General features: G+C 46.3%; 1 protein-coding gene across 8 annotated transcripts in view; it reads left to right on the plus strand.

Moving 5' to 3' along the window:
* Positions 1-20,176, plus strand: part of LOC119962816 (interleukin-6 receptor subunit beta-like) — a 167,995-nt gene that overhangs the window by 107,264 nt on the left and 40,555 nt on the right. For all 8 annotated transcript variants that reach the window (XM_038790931.1, XM_038790935.1, XM_038790936.1 and 5 more), the window contains 5 exons: positions 1,086-1,206; positions 6,983-7,143; positions 8,846-9,003; positions 17,046-17,196; positions 18,070-18,152. In XM_038790931.1, coding sequence (XP_038646859.1) covers positions 1,086-1,206; positions 6,983-7,143; positions 8,846-9,003; positions 17,046-17,196; positions 18,070-18,152 — 674 coding nt within the window. The remainder of the gene's footprint in view (positions 1-1,085; positions 1,207-6,982; positions 7,144-8,845; positions 9,004-17,045; positions 17,197-18,069; positions 18,153-20,176) is intronic.

The following is a 20,176-nucleotide window of genomic DNA, read 5'->3' on the forward strand; positions in this document are numbered from 1 at the left end:
CTGGAGGTTGCTAATTCCTTTTTCCAGCCTTAGGGTAGGGTGACAGGGACATGTGTGATCCACGACTAATAAGAACTGCACACTTGATCGCACACTATGAATGTCAACCCTCCTCAGTGTCCAATTAGAACAATGCTCGCTCTACTCACCCGTGCTGAGTGCAGAAGGTAATTGAAACTTTTCCAAAAATGATCCAGGTTCACCAGACAAGATCATGTCCACTGACCTCCGCTGCCATCTAGGTCCAAGCATTCTTTGTGAGGTGGGGTGGCCTCTTTCGCTCATCCCTTGGCATCAGCATGTCCCTCCTTTGCATGACTGCCTCCACCAGGGCTTGGAGGCATTTATCTAGGAAATGGGGTACTTGCTGGCTGAACCCCTCCTCCAATCTGCTGTTGCCTCTGGCTGCTGCCACAGCTTACAGGTATTCTTCTGTTAAAGAAGCTTTTGAAGTTCACAATGGGCTGCCGTTGAATATGGCGCCCACCCCCGCCACACCAGCTCCACCAATTCAGCTGCAATCTGCATTGGTAGCCAGCGTAATATCGTGAGTTTTAATTGGGTGTGGGCGAGAACGGGATTCGTGGGCACTTCTGGTACCCGTCAAGGGTGAAACTCTACCCAAAATGTAATCCCTCCAGAGTAGCATGTATGTACTGGTGGATGTTCATGGTACATGACCATAGTGCCTCCCATGTCAAAATTTTCCAGCATTCATGCCTTGTTAGGCCTCCTCTTGAGGCTTCATTTTTCGAAACGGAAGAGCATCAACGTATCAAGGTGTTTCTCATAATGCTTCCTTTTGACACTGGGGTTGGGGGAGGGGGGGGGGGGGGTGTCAGCATTGTTGCTTTCTTCTGAATTCAGTTCCACTAACCATAATTCCTGAATTGCTAACATGGACGACAACAAACATGGGAAAATGCTGGAAAAACGCAGTGGGTCTGGCAGCATCTGTGGAGAGTGCAAATAGAGTTAATGTTGTGAGACCGTATGCCTCTTCATCAGAGCTAATGTGTACTGTTTCTCTGCACTGGACAGGAACACTAAAATCATATGTTTTAACATTATAATTTTTCTTTCAGTCCCTCCCGATAAGCCAAAAAATATTTCCTGCGTTTCATACTGGCGAGAAAATATTACTTGTTTCTGGGATCAGGGGCATGAAACCAATTTAAAGACTCATTTTACACTTATTAGAAAATGGTAAGTATTATACATTATACTTGATATAAGTGTTTCAGTCACTTTCTTTATGGCAAAGAATATCAACTCATTTTATTTTGTTTTTTAAGAACTAGTTGCTGAGATTATTTCAAAGTAAATGCACCCTTTAAAAAGTACCTGGATGAGCACTAGGCATGTTCAAGCTATGGGCCAAATGGGATTAGGTAGGCAGGTAGGTCAAGTGTTTTTCATGTGTTGGTGCAGACTCGATGGGCCAAAGGGCCTCTTCTGCATTGTGGGATTCTGTGATATATTGATGCCAGATTTGGCTGCTATTTCCAGTACATCTCCACCTTGTGAAACCTGCAGAGGAGGGATGAAGATCGCCTTTGCTGTGGCATTATTTCCTGTCAGGTTTGCAGATGTTGCTTGGTTCTCAGGATAATATCTGGTGATTACAGCATTGTTATAGGTGGATTAAAAATAACGCTGCCCTAAGAATAAAAAGGAAATCCAAAAATCGTCCATAGGCAAATACTAAAGGGACAGTAAAAAGGAGTGGGCACCTCACAATGGGATTTCTGCACACAGGGATGGCTGAGCTGTTAAGTGAGGACTTTGTGTCTGTCTTTACCAAATGGGAAATCATGCAGGGATTGCACAGGGTAGATAGGGAGAAACTCGTCTCAGTCATGGGAAATCATGCAGGGATTGCACAGGGTAGATAGGGAGAAACTCATCTCACTCGTGAAAGGATCGGGAATCAGAGTTCACAGATTTGAAGTAATTGGTGAAAGAAACAAAAAGGTGATACAAGAAAAACCTTTTCATGCAGCAAGGGGTTAAGGGCCTTATTTGCCCAGTCGGCCTCCGCTGCCTGATTGTTCTTGGTCCTGGCTTTGTGTTTTATCATCTGTTATTATATGAGTTGGAATCCTTTTATTTTCCAAACATTTTTTTCCCAATTAAGGGGCAATTTAGCGAGGCCAATCCACCTCACCTGCACATCTTTGGGTTGTGGGGGGAAACCCACACAAACACGGGGAGAATGTGCAAAATCCACAGAGACAGTGACCAGGGGCCAGGATCGAACCCGGGTCCTCAGCGCCATAGGCAGCAGTGCTAACCACTGTGCCACCATGCCACCCTCCATGGGGACTGTGAGTTGGAACCCTAACCATGGAGACTGATGGAGGAAGTAAACAGCCGGCGGGAAGGCAGCAAGATGGCAAACCCACATGACCATGGCAGGAAGCCAATGAAGGCTGTTACGAAGGCAGATAAGAGATATTTTCCCCTGAACATAATTAAATGCAGATGACAAGCGGGGATCACAAGCTGTCAGATTGCCGAGTAATGAAAGCTTGCTGTGTTGAAATGAGAGTTTCTCCAATGTCAGACATTTTGAAGCTGTCATCCACAAGCGGACAGAAGAAGTTTGCAAAATTGCAGACTGCGGGGTGGTGCGACCATCAATTCACATGAGACGAAGAGTAGAAGTGAACAGTGGCTTTAATAAGCTAGATCTGTGCCTGCCTGTGACTGCTCTGTACTGAGTGCTGCCTACAGGCTGCAGGTTTATATACCATCCCCGAGGGGGCGGAGCCACAGGCAGAGCCCAAAAGGCATCAACATCATACAACACAGTACAGTGGTGAATTGTCATGGCATACATTCACCACAAGGGGCATATGGATCATAGTGGGAGGGCGTGATGCAACAGACTGACGGACAAAGATTCAGTCAGCAATCTGAGGGGTCCCAGCCATGTAATTAGACAGGTCCCACACATCAGTTCCCCTAAATGGCTGGCCACCACCCCGGTGATGGCTGTCAGTTGACCCATTCCCACCTGCTCGAGAATCTCATTGGCGTCTGGGTGCACCGACTCCTGGACTAAATACCATCGCACAAATGGACAAATAGATAGATTAACTCTGCAAAGATGGGCTTTAGAGGATGGGAGTTACAAAGAAAAATATAAAGTTTGCTGAATCTCAGCGTGTCGACCTGAAGTTCCTCTTGTGAAGACAGGCCACTGGTCCCAGTGGACATCTGGGAGTTCTCTCCAACTAATCTCAGCTTTGGTCTAAATGCTGAACAGTTACACTCAGATGAGGGTCCTCTGGCTATGGGTTGCTAGCCACACAACATTTTAGGCAAAGTAGACAGACAACAACAGTAACAATCTTTATTAGTGTCACAGGTAGGCTTAGATTAACACTGTAATGAAGTTACTGTGAAAATCCCCTAGTTGCCACACTCCGGTGCCTGCTCGGGTATACTGAGGGAGAATTCAGAATGTCCAATTCACCTAACAAACACATCTTTCGGGACTTGTTGGAGGAAAATGGAGCACCCGGAGGAAACCCACGCAGACACTGGGAGAACGTGCAGACTCCACATGGACAGTGACCCAAGCTGGGAATAGAACCCGGAACCCTGGCGCTGTGAAGCAACAGTGCTAACCACTGCGCTACCATGCCACCCAGAGATGAGAGAGAGAGAGAGAGAGACAGACAGGGTAGCCATCCTGTCTCAGCCTGAGATTTAACAAGACTGTCTTCCAATCCAGCAGGTTCACAACTTATGGTTTTTTTCTCTCTCCCATGTGATTTTGAGCAAGTGACCTTTTCAATTTCCCACCCCCTCCTTCAATTAAAGTGACTGCAGTTCAAAACAATCCACCAAATGTTCCTCAAATACCATAAAGGTCAGGTGGTTTATTGGAAGAGGCCTGTTCACAGTTCCTTTTTTTAAACTTGAGTTCTCAATTATTTTTTGTCGGCTGTGACTGAGTTTGCATTGATGTCACATGGTGAAATGACCAACAAACCCCATGCTAGGTGGCCCTGCAGTGTTGCCCAGAGTGACTGGTACCATTGGCAGCAGGTTTGTGGGGTAAGAAATATGTATGTGGGAATGGGGATATCAATTAATGGGCAATTTATTGTGGTCAATCCACCTCGCCGGCACATCTTTTGGGTTGTGAGGGCCAGATCCAGGCAAATATGGGGAGAATGTGCAAACTCTACATGGACAGTGATCCGGGACCGGGATCGCACCCGAGTCCTCGGTGCCGTGAGGCAGCAGTGCTAACGTTTGTTCACAGTTCCAAGATGAACTTATGACCTTAAAAAAAAATCCCAAACATGTAAATCATGCCATGTCCTTCCATTTTGTGAAAGGAAAGTTCAGTCTTGAAATATATGATTCTAATACCGGGTATGTATTAACATATTTAAAAGTGATTTGTTAAATATTTGATAAGGCACAGGAAGGCCCAAGCCTAGATAATGGCCCTAAGAAGGACACAGTAAGGCATCTTTTCAGCAGGGCCGGCTCAAGGTACCGGCAACTCGGGCAGTCGCCCAGGGCGCAATGTGCTAGGGGGCGCCATCAAGGAGTGCGTGACCGGCGTCAGAAACCCGGCGCCGCGTAAAACACTCGGGTCCCACGCATGCGCAGTTGGGCCGGTGCCAACCAGCGCATGCGCGGTGGCCGCCCTCCCCCAGGCCGCCCCGCACAAACATGGCGGATGGATCCAGGCTCGCCGGTGGAAGAAAGGAGGCCTGCCGACAGAGAGACCGGCCCGCCGATCGGTAAGTCCCGATCATATACCAGGTCACTCCGCCCCACCCCCCCGACCCGACCCCCCCCCGACCCGACCCGACCCCCCCGCCCCGACCCCCCCCGCCCCGCCCCCCCCGCCCCAACCCCCCCCGCCCCCGACCTCCCCACCCCCGACCTGACCCCCCGCCCCCGACCCGACCCCCCTGCCCCCGACCCCCCCGCCCCGACCCCCCCCGACCCCGACCCGACCCGACCCCCCCTGACCCCCCCGACCCGACCCCCCGACCCGACCCCCCCGACCCGACCCCCCCGACCCGACCGACCCCCCCCCCGACCCGACCCGACCCCCCCCCCCGAAGGGCGTCGAAGTTCAGCTTGCCCGGGGCGCCAGCAACCCTAGTGCCGGCGCTGCTTTTCAGGCAATCAGCTAGTGCTATCTTGTTTTTTCTGAATAGTGTCATGTGAGAAGACCTTGAAGAAATGGGTATTTATCAAATAGCTGTAGTGGATGTATCTTTAAGAAATGGGTGTTTATCAAATAGCTGCAGTGATGTCAGAGTGTGGGTGGAGCTGGGCTGGCTGTCTTTCACTTTCGTTTTTGAGCAGACAGCTACAGTGTGTTTTAGTTTTGTTTAGAGAGCTGGATAGCTGCAGGCTATATAATGATATCTCTTTACAAGCTACAGACGAGCTTCAGCTCATTTGAGGATTTCAAAGTAATACCGGTTTCTGTGAAGAATGTAAACTGCTGTCTTTCTGTAAAAAGGGTCTTTAGAACTTATGGATGTTGTGAGGAAAGTTATGAAGGGTTACTTATAGAATATTGTATCTGTGAGGATTATTGGTGTTGATAGTTGTTAAGATGTTTACTGTGGGTTTATAAAGTGTTAATTGGATTCATAAATAAACATGGGTTTGTTTTAAAAGTACTTTAGATCTCTGTTGCATCACACCTGTAAAGTAGGCCATGTGCTCCCCAGAACCAAAATCTATTGGAAGTTGTGGGTCAGATGAACTCCATGATACACTTTGGTGTTCTCTAAACCCTGGGCCATAATAATAGGAAGGAATTTCACTCGTGTTCAAATAGTATATGAGCAGCACCAAATAGCTCCCTATGCCATTGTTAAAAATGCAGCATGTTGTCATGCCTATGTCCTCAGGAATGTTCACCTCTGTTCAAGGAAGAGATTCAAGTGACAAATGGTTATTGTTGATAAACTTTGCGGCTGACTAACATAGATGTGAGCTGCAATATACGAGTTGCACAATACGAACTGAGAATTGCTACTAAAGGCACATTCCTGTTCTAGAGTTGTCACAGAGAGAATTATAGTCATCTGAAATGGATGCATTTCTTGCCTAGGAAGATCTGGAGGGACTATGAAATATGCATTACACACATAGATGGTAGCGTGTATTACACTGAACAGCTTTCCTGTCCAAAAAGGTAGCTTTTGAGACAGAAGATCATAAAATGGAACTTTGTTACGGTTGTCACTTAAAGGGTTCCTCAATGCTGGCAGCAGAATATTCTCTTTTAACTATCTCTGATTGCCACCACTGTCAATATTCCATACCTTCAGCTCACGTCCAATTTCTTCAGTGCACTTTATATCCCTCACAGCATATTAGATCTCTTTTGCCTTTACCACATCTGGTTTTCCCAAGAGGCACACACATCTGTTTATTTAAACAAGCGGTAAAACTTCCATCTTCCCCAATCAGACAATTGCTCCAACCTATCGTGTATAAAAGGAGAAAGTTGACAGTCAAACCAGCAGCCACCTGCTATTTCCCCAGCATTATTTGTCATTCCCACATACATATTTCGTACCCCACAAACCTGCTGCCATTGGTACCAATCATTCTGGGCCACACTGCAGGGCCACCTACCATGGGGTTTGTCGGTCATTTCACCACGTGGCATCAATGCAAACTCAGTCACAGCCGACAAAACCCGAAGACCATCAGAGAGTAGATTCCAGCCAATATAAAGAGATATAAAAAAAGGATGAAGAAACCTAAGTGTGCACTTCTCTGTACATCCGTTATGCTTCCATCTGATGGTAATGGGGGCAATAGGTTAGCCAATGAAGATGTCAGGATGGTGGAGTGTGCTTCTGGTCAGCACTGGGGACGCAGACCGGTCTCATGAAGTTTTGTATAACCAGCGAATAAAAATCAACAATTTTTTTTGAGAGTGCTTCAGTTTTTATGCAAGTTTTTATTTGTTTTTCAGGGGACCATCGCAAAATGACAGCTGTAATACCTTGGAGAACAAGTGTTTCTTTAAGTTTCCACGGCTACACATTAGTACAAATCTTACAATCATCGTAATGGCAGAGAATGCACTTGGCAAAGCTCAGTCCGATCCTTTAGTCCTGGACTCTTGGCACACTTGTAATTATCAATATTTCATACAACAATCTATATTGGATGGTCATTTTTACAGCCAGTTATAAGCATGTGTCACATAATATGGGCAAAACAGAACATAGTTCATAATAACATTTTTCTGCATTGCATACTTGCTTATCAAATGATAATACAAAGACATGCACACGAAATTGAACTATTCAATATCCAATGGTTATTTAACAAAAAACAGCCTAAGTCCTACCTACTCAACAATAGATAACCAGATAGAATAAAAGTTCTAGTTTTGAATTCATAGACAGTCCAAAAAAGGAAATAGAACAAGCCACGCACAATGTAGACATTAATCTTTTGTCTTCTTTTGGCAACTGGTTGATCAATGGCAGGTCCAGTTCCTTGGAGGAAAAGTGTCATAAAATTGGGAGCAAAGAAACAATATATGTTTGGATAATTGCAGAATCTCGTGCTTCCTGCAATCGTGGGGAAGCTCTGTCCTATTATCTGTACATTGTGAAGACAACTTGCTGCTGTTACCCTTATAGTGCATTTGTGCAGCTTGCTGTTGATAGAGTTCTCGGAATAAATCCAGAAAGTAATCATGGCAACAAAGACAACTGATGGATAAAGCACTGAGTTGCATTTATCAGAGATATACAAGTCAAAACAGATCATAGGGGGAATTTAATCCCCCAAAATGGATGGGGTTGGGTTGGGTGTGAAGTTAAAATGAAAAGAAAATCTCAAATGCAAATTTAATAGGCCTCAATCTTATCCTCTCCAGTTTTAACAGATATGAGTGGGGTGTGGTGACCAAGAGATGGGTAGCTCATTTGAATACTATGATTTTATCTCTCTCTCAGCTTTAATGCTGGCCGCCCTACCTAATCCCCAGGCTTTAGGAAACGCAGCAGGTGGGACTGCTGCTTGGTAAAGGTTAGAACTTATCCAAAACTGCTTGTAGGCTCAGGGGGACAGAAGTGTTTCCTCCCAGATTCCCAAGCAAACTTACTTCCCAGTTCACCCACCCTTTTCCCCCATGCTCAGAACCATCTTTTGAAACCCTTATCTTTGGAGCTGCTCATAATTATCCCCCCCCCCACCCCCACCAACCTCCACAATCCACCTCGGTGGTCACCATTCCCGATTCCAGTTACCAACCTTCCCCCTTCGCTGCCTTCAGTCACTTGGTTTGAAAACCCGACATTGATCACCATCTTGCCCCCCTCACGGGAAGCCGGCAGTGTGGGAGTGGGTTGAAGGACACGGTGAAGGTGGAGCATTGTGGGGGTGGGGGCAGTGTGAGAGAGGCAGCTGTCTTGGAGATAGTAGGAGGTGCCAGAAATGCTTGAGAGGGGGTGATGTGCCTCGTTCACAAGGTTGCTGGCATTTTGTTTAACTTTTCCGAATTGACTGTAAATTGCCCTAATTGTCTGTTTGCTGCTCCCAGACAGGAAGCTACTGCCACATTAAGCCCGACTCTGGCAAAGGTGTACAGAGGCAGGAACATATCAGTTAGCCAACCCAACACGGAACATTCAACACTTACTCTTGCCCTCAAAATGCATCTCCTTTGGGCTCTTAACATTCTACCCATTGTATCCAAAAATATCTTTACTTAATTACAACTAATTTGGTCCAGGGTGATGATTTTTATAGTTATTTGATTTTTGAAGTTGTAATAAATGTAGGATAAATTGACTGATGACAGGTATATTCTTCATTGTAGGGAAAACTGATCCGCCTCAAAACGTAATTGTTCATTCTATCCTGGGTCAATCAAGGTCTTTGTTTGTAACCTGGAACAAACCTACAGAGAAGCCACCAGCACTTGTGTTATTCTATGACCTCCAATATCAAATGGCTGGCACAAGCAACTGGACTCGGGTATGGAACCTCTTTATCAATTGTAAACCACCTTTTTGAAGTAATCTGTGCGTTGTAAATTCAGTATAATATTCTATATAGTTTTAGCATGTAACTAATAGATTAAAATGTTGCATCTTGTTAGTGACAGCAGTGCCTTTGCAAGATTGCCTCCTACTTCCAATGATTATAAGGCAGGTAATTTGATATAATTTACCACAACAAAATGCATGATTAATTTTTAATAATTGAACCTAGACTGTTAAGAAGCAGTGATGGAAATAGAATGCAGTAGGTGCTTATTTGAAACATCTTTCTACTTTCTGAGTGTGTGGAAAGAAGCTTGCATAGGTAGCAGTGATTTACTATTTACTTTAGACCTTTGAATAGGTGAGAACATTGCAAATCTGTTCATTTATGGCATGACATCTGGAAGCAAAATCATCTTTGAAGGTAAAAAGTCAGAGAATATAAAGTGAAGCACCTGCATGCTTGAGGCACCATAATTTTTCATTACTTTAATTTTTTCATTACTAGGGGCTGTTTAGCACACTAGGCTAAATGGCTGGCTTTGAAAGCAGACTAAGGCAGGCCAGCAGCACGGTTCGATTCCCGTAATAGCCTCCCTGAACAGGTGCCGGAATGTGGGGACTAGGGGCTTTTCACAGTAACTTCATTGAAGCCTACTCGTGACAATATGCGATTTTCATTTTTCATTTTTTCATTTCAAATTACTATTGTAACAAAACAGGGCACGTTATTCTACCATACTAGATTGCACGTATTAATTTATTGGCAATTACATTGCTCAGGTTAAGACAGGGGTGGGCAAACTTTTCCGTGCAAGGGCCACATTCAGAAATTCACAATTTTAAAGGGCCGCATAGTATATTAAGTAAAATAATTACTTCACCCGGTTATGATTCTGGGCGCCTCATATAGGACATAGAACAGTACAGAACAGAACAGGCCCTTCGGCCCTCGATGTTGTGCTGAGCAATGATCACCCTACTCAAGTCAACGTATCTACCCTATACCAGTAAGTAACCCAACAGCCCCCCCCCCCATTAACCTTAAAAAAAAATAAAAAATTAAAAAAAAAATAAAAATTTTTTTTTTTAAATGACTTGGTGGGCCGCATAAAGACCTTTGGCGGCCCTAGTTTGCCCACCCCTGGGTTAAGAGAAACAGGTAATAAGTATTTGAGCATATATAAATAGGGGATAGCTGGGACACTGGGAGTGGGAGGAGAACTCTGAGACTGAACAAATCAGTAAATTCTCACAATAAAGAAAAACCACTGCATCTTGTTTTTAAAAAATATATATTTTTATTGCATTTTACATTTGTACATTATACAGTAGGTGATCGAAACAGTTACAATTTACATGTTTTTCTTTCATCTGCCCTCCCCCCTCCCCCCTCCCTTGCTCCCCTCCCTCCTTCCCCACTCCTCCCCTTTTTGTTTTTCGGGTTCCATCGTAGATGTTATCTCATTTGCTTTGTATTTGTTGTTGTGACCCTTCTGGTTTTGTTGGGTGGGGGGGTCCTCAGGCTTCCTCTTGATATTTTCCTGGGTTCATCCCTTACTGCCCCCCCCCCCCCCCCCCGCCCATTCCTGTCTGCTTTGTGTGGTCCTGTCAGCACCCATTGGGTCCCCTGCCCCCCCCCCCCCCCCCCCCCCCTCCCTTCGTATCCGCTATTGGTCCCGAACAGGTCTTGCAACAGGCTGATAAATAGCTCCACGTTTTGTGGAAGCCCTTGTCCGACCCTCGGATGGTGTATTTGATCTTCTCCAGATGGAGAAATTCCAAAAGGTCTGCCAGCCAGTCTGCAGCTGTGGGTGCTGCGCTCCGAAAGCAAGTGATTCGAAACTAACCTTTGGACGTTAACCTGGTTGTAAGACCTCTTACTGTGCCCACCTCAGTCCAATGCCGGCATCTCCACAACATATGTAGTTCTGGCAGGTCCGATACCCCGAAGACTGCCGCGGTCAGACACGGCAACACCCTAATCCCCACAACCTTGGACATCGCCTCGAAGAAAGGTGTCCAGAACCCCACAAATCAGGGACAGGCCCAGAACATGTGGGTGTGGTTGGCCGGACCTTCCTGGAACCGTTCACATATATCTTCCACCTCTGGTTCATTCGGGTTCTGGTCAGGTGCGCTCTGTGCACCACGTTAAACTGCACGAGGCTTAGCTTTACGCAGGAGGAGGTGGAGTTGATCCTGCTTAGTGCTTTGTTCCAGAGTCCCTAACCCTATTTCTGTCCCTTGTTCATCCTCCCATTTCTGTCTTACTCTGTCTAGTGGTGATCTCGCCCTTTCTAAAAATCGCTTGTAAATCCCCCATAGTTCCCCCTCTCCATTCTGCCTGTGTCCAGCAGTTCTTCCAGCATTGTCTATCGGAGCCCTAGGGTATCTCGTCGTCTCCTTGCAAAGAAAGATTTTGATTTGCTAATGTCGTAGCCCCTGTCCGTTTGGTAGCCCAGTCTCTCCGTCAACTCATCTAGGGTTGCAGTCTGTCCTGAATTGCTAGCGCCCCCCCACCACCACAGGAGGATGCCTCCATTTTCACCCTTTCCTTGCTCGGTTCCCTTATCCCTCCCCTCACCCTCTTGGCTGTGGCTGCCCAGTAGTAGTACTGCAAGTTCGAAAGGGTCAGGCCGACCATGCTTCTTCTCCTCTGCAGTCTTGTCTTGGGGCTTCTTGGATTCCACGCCCCCCCCCCTTTCCCCAAACGTACATATGCCAGGATCATAGAATCATAGAATTTACAGTGCAGAAGGAGGCCATTCGGCCCATCAAGTCTGCACCGGCCCTTACAAAGAGCACCCTACTGAAGCCCACATAGCTACCCTATCCCCGTAACCCAGTAACCTCACTTAACATGTTTTCGACCCTAAGGGCAATTTAGCATGGCTAATAAACCTAACCCGCACATCTTTGGACTGTGGGAGGAAACCGGAGCACTCAGAGGAAACCCACGCAATCACGGGGCGAACATGGAGACTCCGCACAGACAGGAGTCTGTGCTCCCAGCTGGGAATCGAACCTGGAACCCTGGAGCTGCGAAGCAACCGTGCTACCCACTACACTACCGTGCTGCCCAATCATTTTATAATTTCTTGGAAAACCTTCGGGATGAAGATCAGTAAGGATCTAAACAGAAAGAGAAACCTTGGTACTATGTTCATGTTGATCGTCTGCACCCTCCCTGCCAGGGAGAGCGGGAGTGCATCCCATCTCTGTAGGTCCTTTTTAATCTCCCTCCTGCAGACTGGTCAGATTCAACTTGTGGATCCCTGTCCAGTCATGGGCTACCTGAATCCACAGGTAGTGGAATTTGATTTGGGCTAGTTTGAATGTATGATCCTTCAGCTCTGTCCTCCCCTATTCAGGTTCACCCAGAATACCTTGCTCTTGCCCAGGTGGTGTTTGTAGCCCAAGAAGGCCCGAAATTCTTCCTGGAGCTTTGGGATTTCCTTCAAGCTGTTCTGCGCGTCCGAGATGTAGAGGCAGCACAGTAGCACGGTGGTTAGCACAATTGCTTTACAGCTCCAGGGTCACAGGTTCGATTCCCGGATTGGGTCACCATCTGTGCGGAGTTTGCATGTTCTCCCCATGTATGGGTGGGTTTCTTCCCAGAATCCAAAGATATGCAAGTTAGGTGGATTGGCCATGCTAAATTGCTCTTAGTGTCCAAAATTTCCCTTAGTGTTGGGTGGGGTTACTGGGTTATTGGGATTGGGTGGAGTTGTGGGCTTGGGTAGGGTGCTCTTTCCAAGAGCAGGTGCAGACTCGATGGGCCGATTGGCCTCTTTCTGCACTGTAAATTCTATGAAATCCGCATAGAGCAAGACTCTGTGCTCTCTGCCTCCTCCTCGGTTACTATTTCAGCCTCACACACCTCAGAGGCTGGTCGCCAGGCATTCAATTGCCAGGGCACACAGGAGTGGGGACACTGGACATCCCTGCCTAGTGCCTCTGTGCAACTGGAAGTATTCAGAGCTGGTGGTGTTGGTTCGAACACACACCTTGGATGCGTTGTATCGGAGTTTCACCCACGAGATGAACCCCGTGCCCAGCGTGTATTTTCACATCCATCAGAACTTTGTCTATCTTGGATATCAGCGATATGGTGGCCTGTTAGTGTTGGAGGCAGGGTGCCTCTTGCTAGTGTGTCTGCGAACATCTCTTGTAGGTGTGGGGCCAGAGCTGGTGCAAATTCTTTATAGAGGTCCGCCGGGAACCCGTCAGGTCCCAGCGCCTTCCCTGTCTGCATGGAGTTGATACTCTCCATGATCTCGGCCAGTCCCATTGGTGTTTCCAGCTCCCTCCGTCTATCATCCACCATGACTGGCATGTGAAATGAAATGAAATGAAAATCGCTTATTGTCACAAGTAGGCTTCAAATGAAGTCACTGTGAAAAGCCCCTAGTCACCACATTCTGGCGCCTGTTTGGGGAGGCTGCTACAGGAATCGAACCGTGCTGCTGGCCTTGTTCTGCTTTACAAGCCAGCTGTTTAGCCCACTGTGCTAAACCAGCCCCTCGATGTCCAGTCCATCAGGAACTGTTTCATCCCCGAATTGCTGTTGGGCAGCTTAAGAGGTATACAGTTCCAGTAGAAGGCCTCAAATGCTTGGTTGAACTTTTTTGGTTTGGCTGCCCGTCCGCCTTTGCTGTCCTTTACCTGGACTATCTCCCTCGTGACTGCGTGCTTTCTCAGCTGGTGAGCCAATAGGCAGTTAGCCTTCTCTTCAAGTTCATAGAAGTTCCCCCATGTCTGGCAGGGTTGGTGCACTGTCTTCCTGGTGGATAACAGGTTAAAGTCCATTTGTAGATTTATCCTCTCCGCCAGAAGCCCTACGGTTGGGGCCTTAGACTACCTCTGTCGACCTCCAGGATGCAGTCGATCAGTTTCTGCCTAGCCACTCTCTCTTCCCTGTCTCTACGTGCCTTATAGGCTATAATCTCTCCCCTAATCACCGCATTCAGTGCCTCCCAGAACGTGGAAGGTAAGTCTTCCCCATTCTGGTTGTTAGTGATGTACTCGCCTCTGGCCTGTGATGTTTTCTGGCAGAAGAACTTGTTGGCCAAGAGTTCGTTTCCAACCTCCATGTGGGGCTTTGGGCACGTCCTGTCTCCAACCTCACGACCATGTAGTGTGGAGCATGGTCGGAGATGACTATCACGGAGTATTCCGCACTTACTATTCCTGGAAGCACTGATTTTCCCACTGCAAAGTCGTCAATATCTTATGTACTGGTGAGAAGAACAAGAATTCCTTCTCACCAGAATGTAGGAACCGCCATGGATCCACAGCCCCCATTTGCTCCATGAAAGCTAGCCATGTCCCTAGCCATGTCTATCTTTTCCCCATTCTGGGGTTTGATTGGTCCATCAATGGATTCCGTACACAGTTAAAGACCCCCCCCACCGAATGATCAGTCGGTGTGTGCCGATGTTGGGGATTTCTGCCATGGCCTTCTTTATGAAATCCATGTGGTCCCAGTTTTCGCATACACGTTTACCAGGACTACCGATGTCCCGACTATGGCACCGCTGAACATGATGTACCGTCCCCCTGGGTGTGTGACCGTCCTCATCGCCGTAAACACCAACCTCTTGCTAATCAGGATAGCTACACCCCCACCCCAGCCCTTGTCCCGTAACATGAATGGTCTGTCTGTCCCACCCAGCCCGTCCTTCTCCCTCCGGTGCATCTCTTGGAGGAAGACTATGTCAGCTTTCAAACATCTCAAATGGGTAAAGACTCTGGATCTTTTCACTGGGCCGTTAAGTCCCCTCACGTTCCAGGTATTAATCCTGGTGGTTTTTTTGTCCCCCCCCCCCCCCCCCCCGCAGGATCAACGATACTCATCCGGTGGATGTGCCCCTGCACTCCGCGGAGGGTTTCTCTTTGTTAAGGGGCCATCCAAAATGGTCACTGTCACCGTACTCACCATGAGGCTGGGCCACTTCACTCCGGGGTTTCCCTTTGTTAAGGGGCCGTCCAAAGTTTCTGCTTGTGGCACCATTTTGTTCCTTCAACCTGCACCTTACCTGCTGAAGCCAATCTTAAAACCATCCCTTTCTTATCCTTGTATTTCCCTTATGTTCCACCTTTCTCCTTCTGCCCCCTGCTAACCACTCCCCCCCGCACCCCCGTGTCTACCCCTCCCTATCTTCCCCCTTACATTCCCCATCCCGGCCCTGTAGTTCTCCCCCCCCCCCCCCCCCCCCCCCCCCCCCCCTACTGTGAGGTGCGCCATGGTCCCCCTTGCTTTCGTGCTTCCTAGCTCTAGCTTTCCCTGCTCGTGTGGTGGCCCCCCCTTCCCGGGGATGATCTTACTGCTTTCCCTCTGTCTCCTCTTCACCCTCTCCTCTGTTCCGCTGCCCTCACCCTCCACTTTGGTCTGACATTTCTATTCAAAGCAAGACAGTACTGTCCCGCGCAAACATAGTATAAGTACATCATAGTTCTTTTTTCCTTTTTCCTCCTCTGCTTCATCCTCGGTGGGAGGGGAGGCTGTTGTTCGGGTCGTCCATCTCCCTTTCTCCGGGCCCCTGGTCTCGTGCGACTGCCGACACGTCCACCCGCTGCTCTTGGCGTTTTCCTCTGCACCTGCCTTCTCTGTGGTCTCTCGAGCTTCTATTTGCTGGTATGTTGTTCCTATTCTCTCCCTTTCCTATTTCTGGGTGAAATAAATCCAAATTCCCAGGCTAAATTTGACTAAAAGTCAATTCTCCTTTCAATTTTTACTGTATGCGTTGATTTACAATGGACTTGACAGAAGCAAGTCATTTGGCCCATCAAGCATTTGCTGGTATTTTCCTCCACTTATGTCGTTAAGCCCGCCATAATTGAGAACAGGTATAAGTCCTGCTGTGAACCTATTGAAGGCCCCAAAAAAGGCGAGTGCCAAGGTGATTGGGAGATCAATTACATTCTTAATGCTGTTCCACTGTCCCTTGTGAGGAACACGAAGACTTCTTAAAATGTATTTATTCAGCCTGATAAAGGCCTTGAATTCCACCCCTTGAATTGGCAGAGCACTGCTCTGAACCATTTTTGTGCTCTGATTAATTCAACTGGCAGAAAAAATGGTCTGCACCTGCTCCTCCTCCCATTGATTGACAGGCAGTCAACTTTAAAATGGAGCTGGAACCTTTTTCTATGGTTGTTGTTACATTATGAATGCTTGAATGGGTTTCAAAAGCTTCAACTCAAAGCTGGTCTTATTATTGCAAGAACTATTGAGCTTTTATGGGTTTGCATTAGATGATTATGTTTTTGATGTGGTTTCCTAATTGTTTATAAATCTAATAGGTGCCTAAGGTGTGACAACTTTTTCTCCTGCTTGGGCTGTTTGATGCTGTGTAAACGATATTAGTTTCAATTCAGGGTTTTCTTAGATGATAGAGGTTTAATGGTTTTCTAATACGTTTAGAATAATTCCCATTGCTATTGCATGGTCCCTGAGAGCTTTACATACTGAATACTGGGTGATTGGCTATGGAAGCTACATGGGAGGGGGGGGTGGCATAAGGAATATGAGAGAATATGGAGTACCATGGGATTATGTGAGAGGGCATGTGGGAATCTGAGGGGGGGTGTTGTGGGGGAATTTGAGGAAGCATAGGGTGACATTGGGGAATGTGAGGTAATATGGAGAAATGGGTGGGGTTGAGAAGAGTGAGGCGTGATTTAGATTTAGGGGGCCCTTAAACAATATTGGGGGCTGCACTTCTATGTTCGGGAACTGAGGTGCGCCTTCTAACCTGGTCACCTCCGTATCACATTCCTTACACATTCCACTGTGGCTCGCAAGATGCACTGAGATGAAAATCCATTGTAAAGTGATACTTGGGTGGGGTATACATTTTGAGAGCCACAAAAGGCCACAGGTTGGGTTTTCCTGGGCTCAGACATTAATTCAGCCCTAGGTCCATATATATTTTCAGAAAAAGTAGCATTGATGTGATATTATAACTACTTAGCACAGCTGTTTGGATTACATATAACTAATCATATGTACCACTTACACTTTCTTAGGTAACAAAAGAAAAAATTAATACCACTTCATTCGTAATTAAGAATCTCAAACCCTTCACTAATTATACAGTTGCTGTGCGATGTATTGGTGAAAGTCAGTTCTACTGGAGTGACTGGAGTTTAAAGGAAACTGGATTAACCCCTGAAGCTAGTACGTATTAAGACTTTGACAAACATGTTACCAGGGATGATCAGGATTTAAAATAAAATTTTCAAGCAAAGCAACGGAACAGAATTGTTGTTTGTTATCAATGGGACCTACAGTGAATTACTGACAAATCAAGCTCTCCACTGCTGTAAGCATGTTTCTCCTATGTTCCCAATGTTTTGTAAGGTGCACAAAGAGTCTACACTGAGTTGATCAAAAACAAAAACGTACTTTATTTTACAATTACTATTATATACAGTAAGAAGTTTTACAAGACCAGGTTAAAGTCCAACAGGTTTATTTAGAATCATTAGCTTTTGGAGCGGAGCTCCTTCAATCAGGTGAGTGGAGAGGTATTACAGTATATACATCTCCAGTAGTTCCCTACTAGTCCATACCTTACTGGCTGACTTCATTCTCTGATGTCACTCTATGGGTCCTCAAATTCCTTAACAAAGTGAACATTGTTAAAGGTCTCCCGTTCCTTAATCAGGGAGCATATATTCTGAGAGAATCACAGGGTAGTTAATCATCCCTACCCCATAAAACCCATGCAGGTTATAACACAACCTTTCCACAATTTCCTTTCTGCTCTGAGCTTACCCTACTGTACGCATTAAATTCAAGACTTCAATTTGATATTTGAGATGGCAGCATTGTAGGATTGCTTGTTAATGCCACGACCCTGCAGAAATGGGAAGAAACTTGGAAAAGATCAAAGAGAAAAAGTGAGTGAACATGCTTTCTGAGTCGTTACAAAAAATGAGGATCTGAGGTGACAGGACTGACTTGTTGTATTAAAGTAAAACATGAAATCAATAGAGTAAATAGAGTTCTTTATTTATTTTTCTCTCGCCCCCCCCCCCTTATTTCCAGAACCATATAAAGGACCAGACCTTTGGAGACAGATTACAAATCTTGATTCTCAGGGAAATAGAAGTGTACATCTTCTGTGGAAGGTAAATTTTAAAATGATTGTCAAAATAAATGATTAATTTGGAGAATTTTCCTTCAAATAGGACGGCATGGTGGCACAGTGGTTAGCACTGCTGCATCATGGTACTCAGGATCCAAGTTCGATCCCGGCCCCGGGTCACTGTCCTTGTGGAGGTTGCACATTCCCTCCTTGTCTGCGTGGGTCTCACCCCCACAACCCAAAGATGTGCCGGGTAGGTGTATTGGCCATGCTAAATTGTCCCTTAATTGGGGAAAAAAAACAGTTAAAAAGAATTTTACTTCAAATTTCCAGTCCTCTTTCTTTTGTTGGAAAAATATTTTATTGACGGCATTTTAAGTATTTAGAAACACAAAACGACAAAACCAAAACAACAAAGGAAATAGAAACACCAACCACCATACCAGGCAAACACCAAACCCTTCCCTCCCTTCAGAAACCACTCATTCGCCCGCTGACAACTTAATCCACTTTGAAGAAGTCAGTAAATGGCTTCCACCTCAAAGTGAACCTTTCATTTCTAGCCCTCTTTAAGTGCTCTATCTCTGAGTCTTCCCTTTGCTTTCTGGCCTTCTCATCTCTGGATATAGCTTTCAGGTTTTTCTGGTTTTCCTAATTTTTGTAAGGAGTCTACCTGCCCTCCCTTTCCCCATCCTTATTGCATCTGCTCTAACTATGTCACATTACACACCAGAGGTTCTACATAGATACATAGAAGATAGGAGCAGGAGGAGGCCTTTTAATCCTTCGAGCCTGCTCCGCCAATTATCACGATCATGCCTGATCATCCAACTCAATAGCCTACTCCTGCTTTCTCCCCATAGCCTTTGATCCCATTCGCCCCCAAGTGCAAATCTAGCCACCTCTTGAATATATTCAATGTTTTAGCATCAACTACTTCCTGTGGTAATGAATTCCACAGGCTCACCACTCTTTGGGTGAAGAAATGTTTCCTCATCTCTGACCAAAATGTTTTACCCGGAATCCTCAGACTGTGACCCCTGGTTTTGGACTCATTCACCATCGGGAACATTTTCCCTGCATCTACCCTGTCTAGTCTTGTTAGTTCTGAAATGTCTTCCTTTTTGCTCATCTAAGGATTCCTCTCAACCTCGGGCCTCATCTACGATAGTGAATTCTAGCCCAGTTCCTGTACTTTAGCTCACACTCAGCCTCCATATTCAACACGTCCAATGTAATCACATCATTATATACAGCATTCAAAGGGACCGTTCATTCTATGACATCCAATTCCAGTCTTCCATCACTTAATATCTGATCTCCTTCCCTGGAATCTTTGTGTCCCAGAATAGTAGACACAGGCAGCCTGGAGGAGAACCTGAAGGGAGACATTGCTAAACCATAGTGCTGGTCTCTGTGCAGCCTCAGACATGAGAGGGCTTGGGTGTGATTGGGGATGGGGTAGGGGGGTTAGGTCTTAGTGAACAACATGCGATAAAATAAGATAGGGAGTGATGGGGAAGGGTTTTGGAGGAGGGCTGGGGGTGATGAAATATTGCAAAAAGAAATGGAGCAAAGCACTGATAGAATAGAGTTGGAAAACAAAGTTGTAGCTGTGGTACAGAACATCCTTTTTGACCAGGACGTTATTTTTATAATACCTGCTGCACTGTCAGCTGATGGCGGGTTTCGGCAATAAAATGTTTCCCTCCACCACATGATTGCACACTGCCGGCCCTTTAACTTTAAATTTTAATCCCGTGGGAGCCAGCTCCTGATCTTAGAGTGGAAGTACCATAATGAACAGCACACCAATAAAATATCAGCCAATATTTTATATAGGGCAGCACGGTAGCACAGTGGTTACCACTGTTGCTTCACAGCTCCAGGGACACGGGTTCGATTCCCGGCTTGGGTCACTGTCTGTGCGGAGTCTGCATGTTCTCCCTGTGTCTGTGTGGGTTTCTTCCGGGTGCTCCGGTTTCCTCCCACAAGTCCCGAAAGACGTGCTTGTTAGGTGAATTGGGCATTCTGAATTCTCCCTCAGTGAACCCGAACAGACGCTGG

The sequence above is a fragment of the Scyliorhinus canicula genome, chromosome 3 (genome assembly GCF_902713615.1).
Source record: "Scyliorhinus canicula chromosome 3, sScyCan1.1, whole genome shotgun sequence".
In the NCBI taxonomy this organism is placed as follows: domain Eukaryota; kingdom Metazoa; phylum Chordata; class Chondrichthyes; order Carcharhiniformes; family Scyliorhinidae; genus Scyliorhinus; species Scyliorhinus canicula.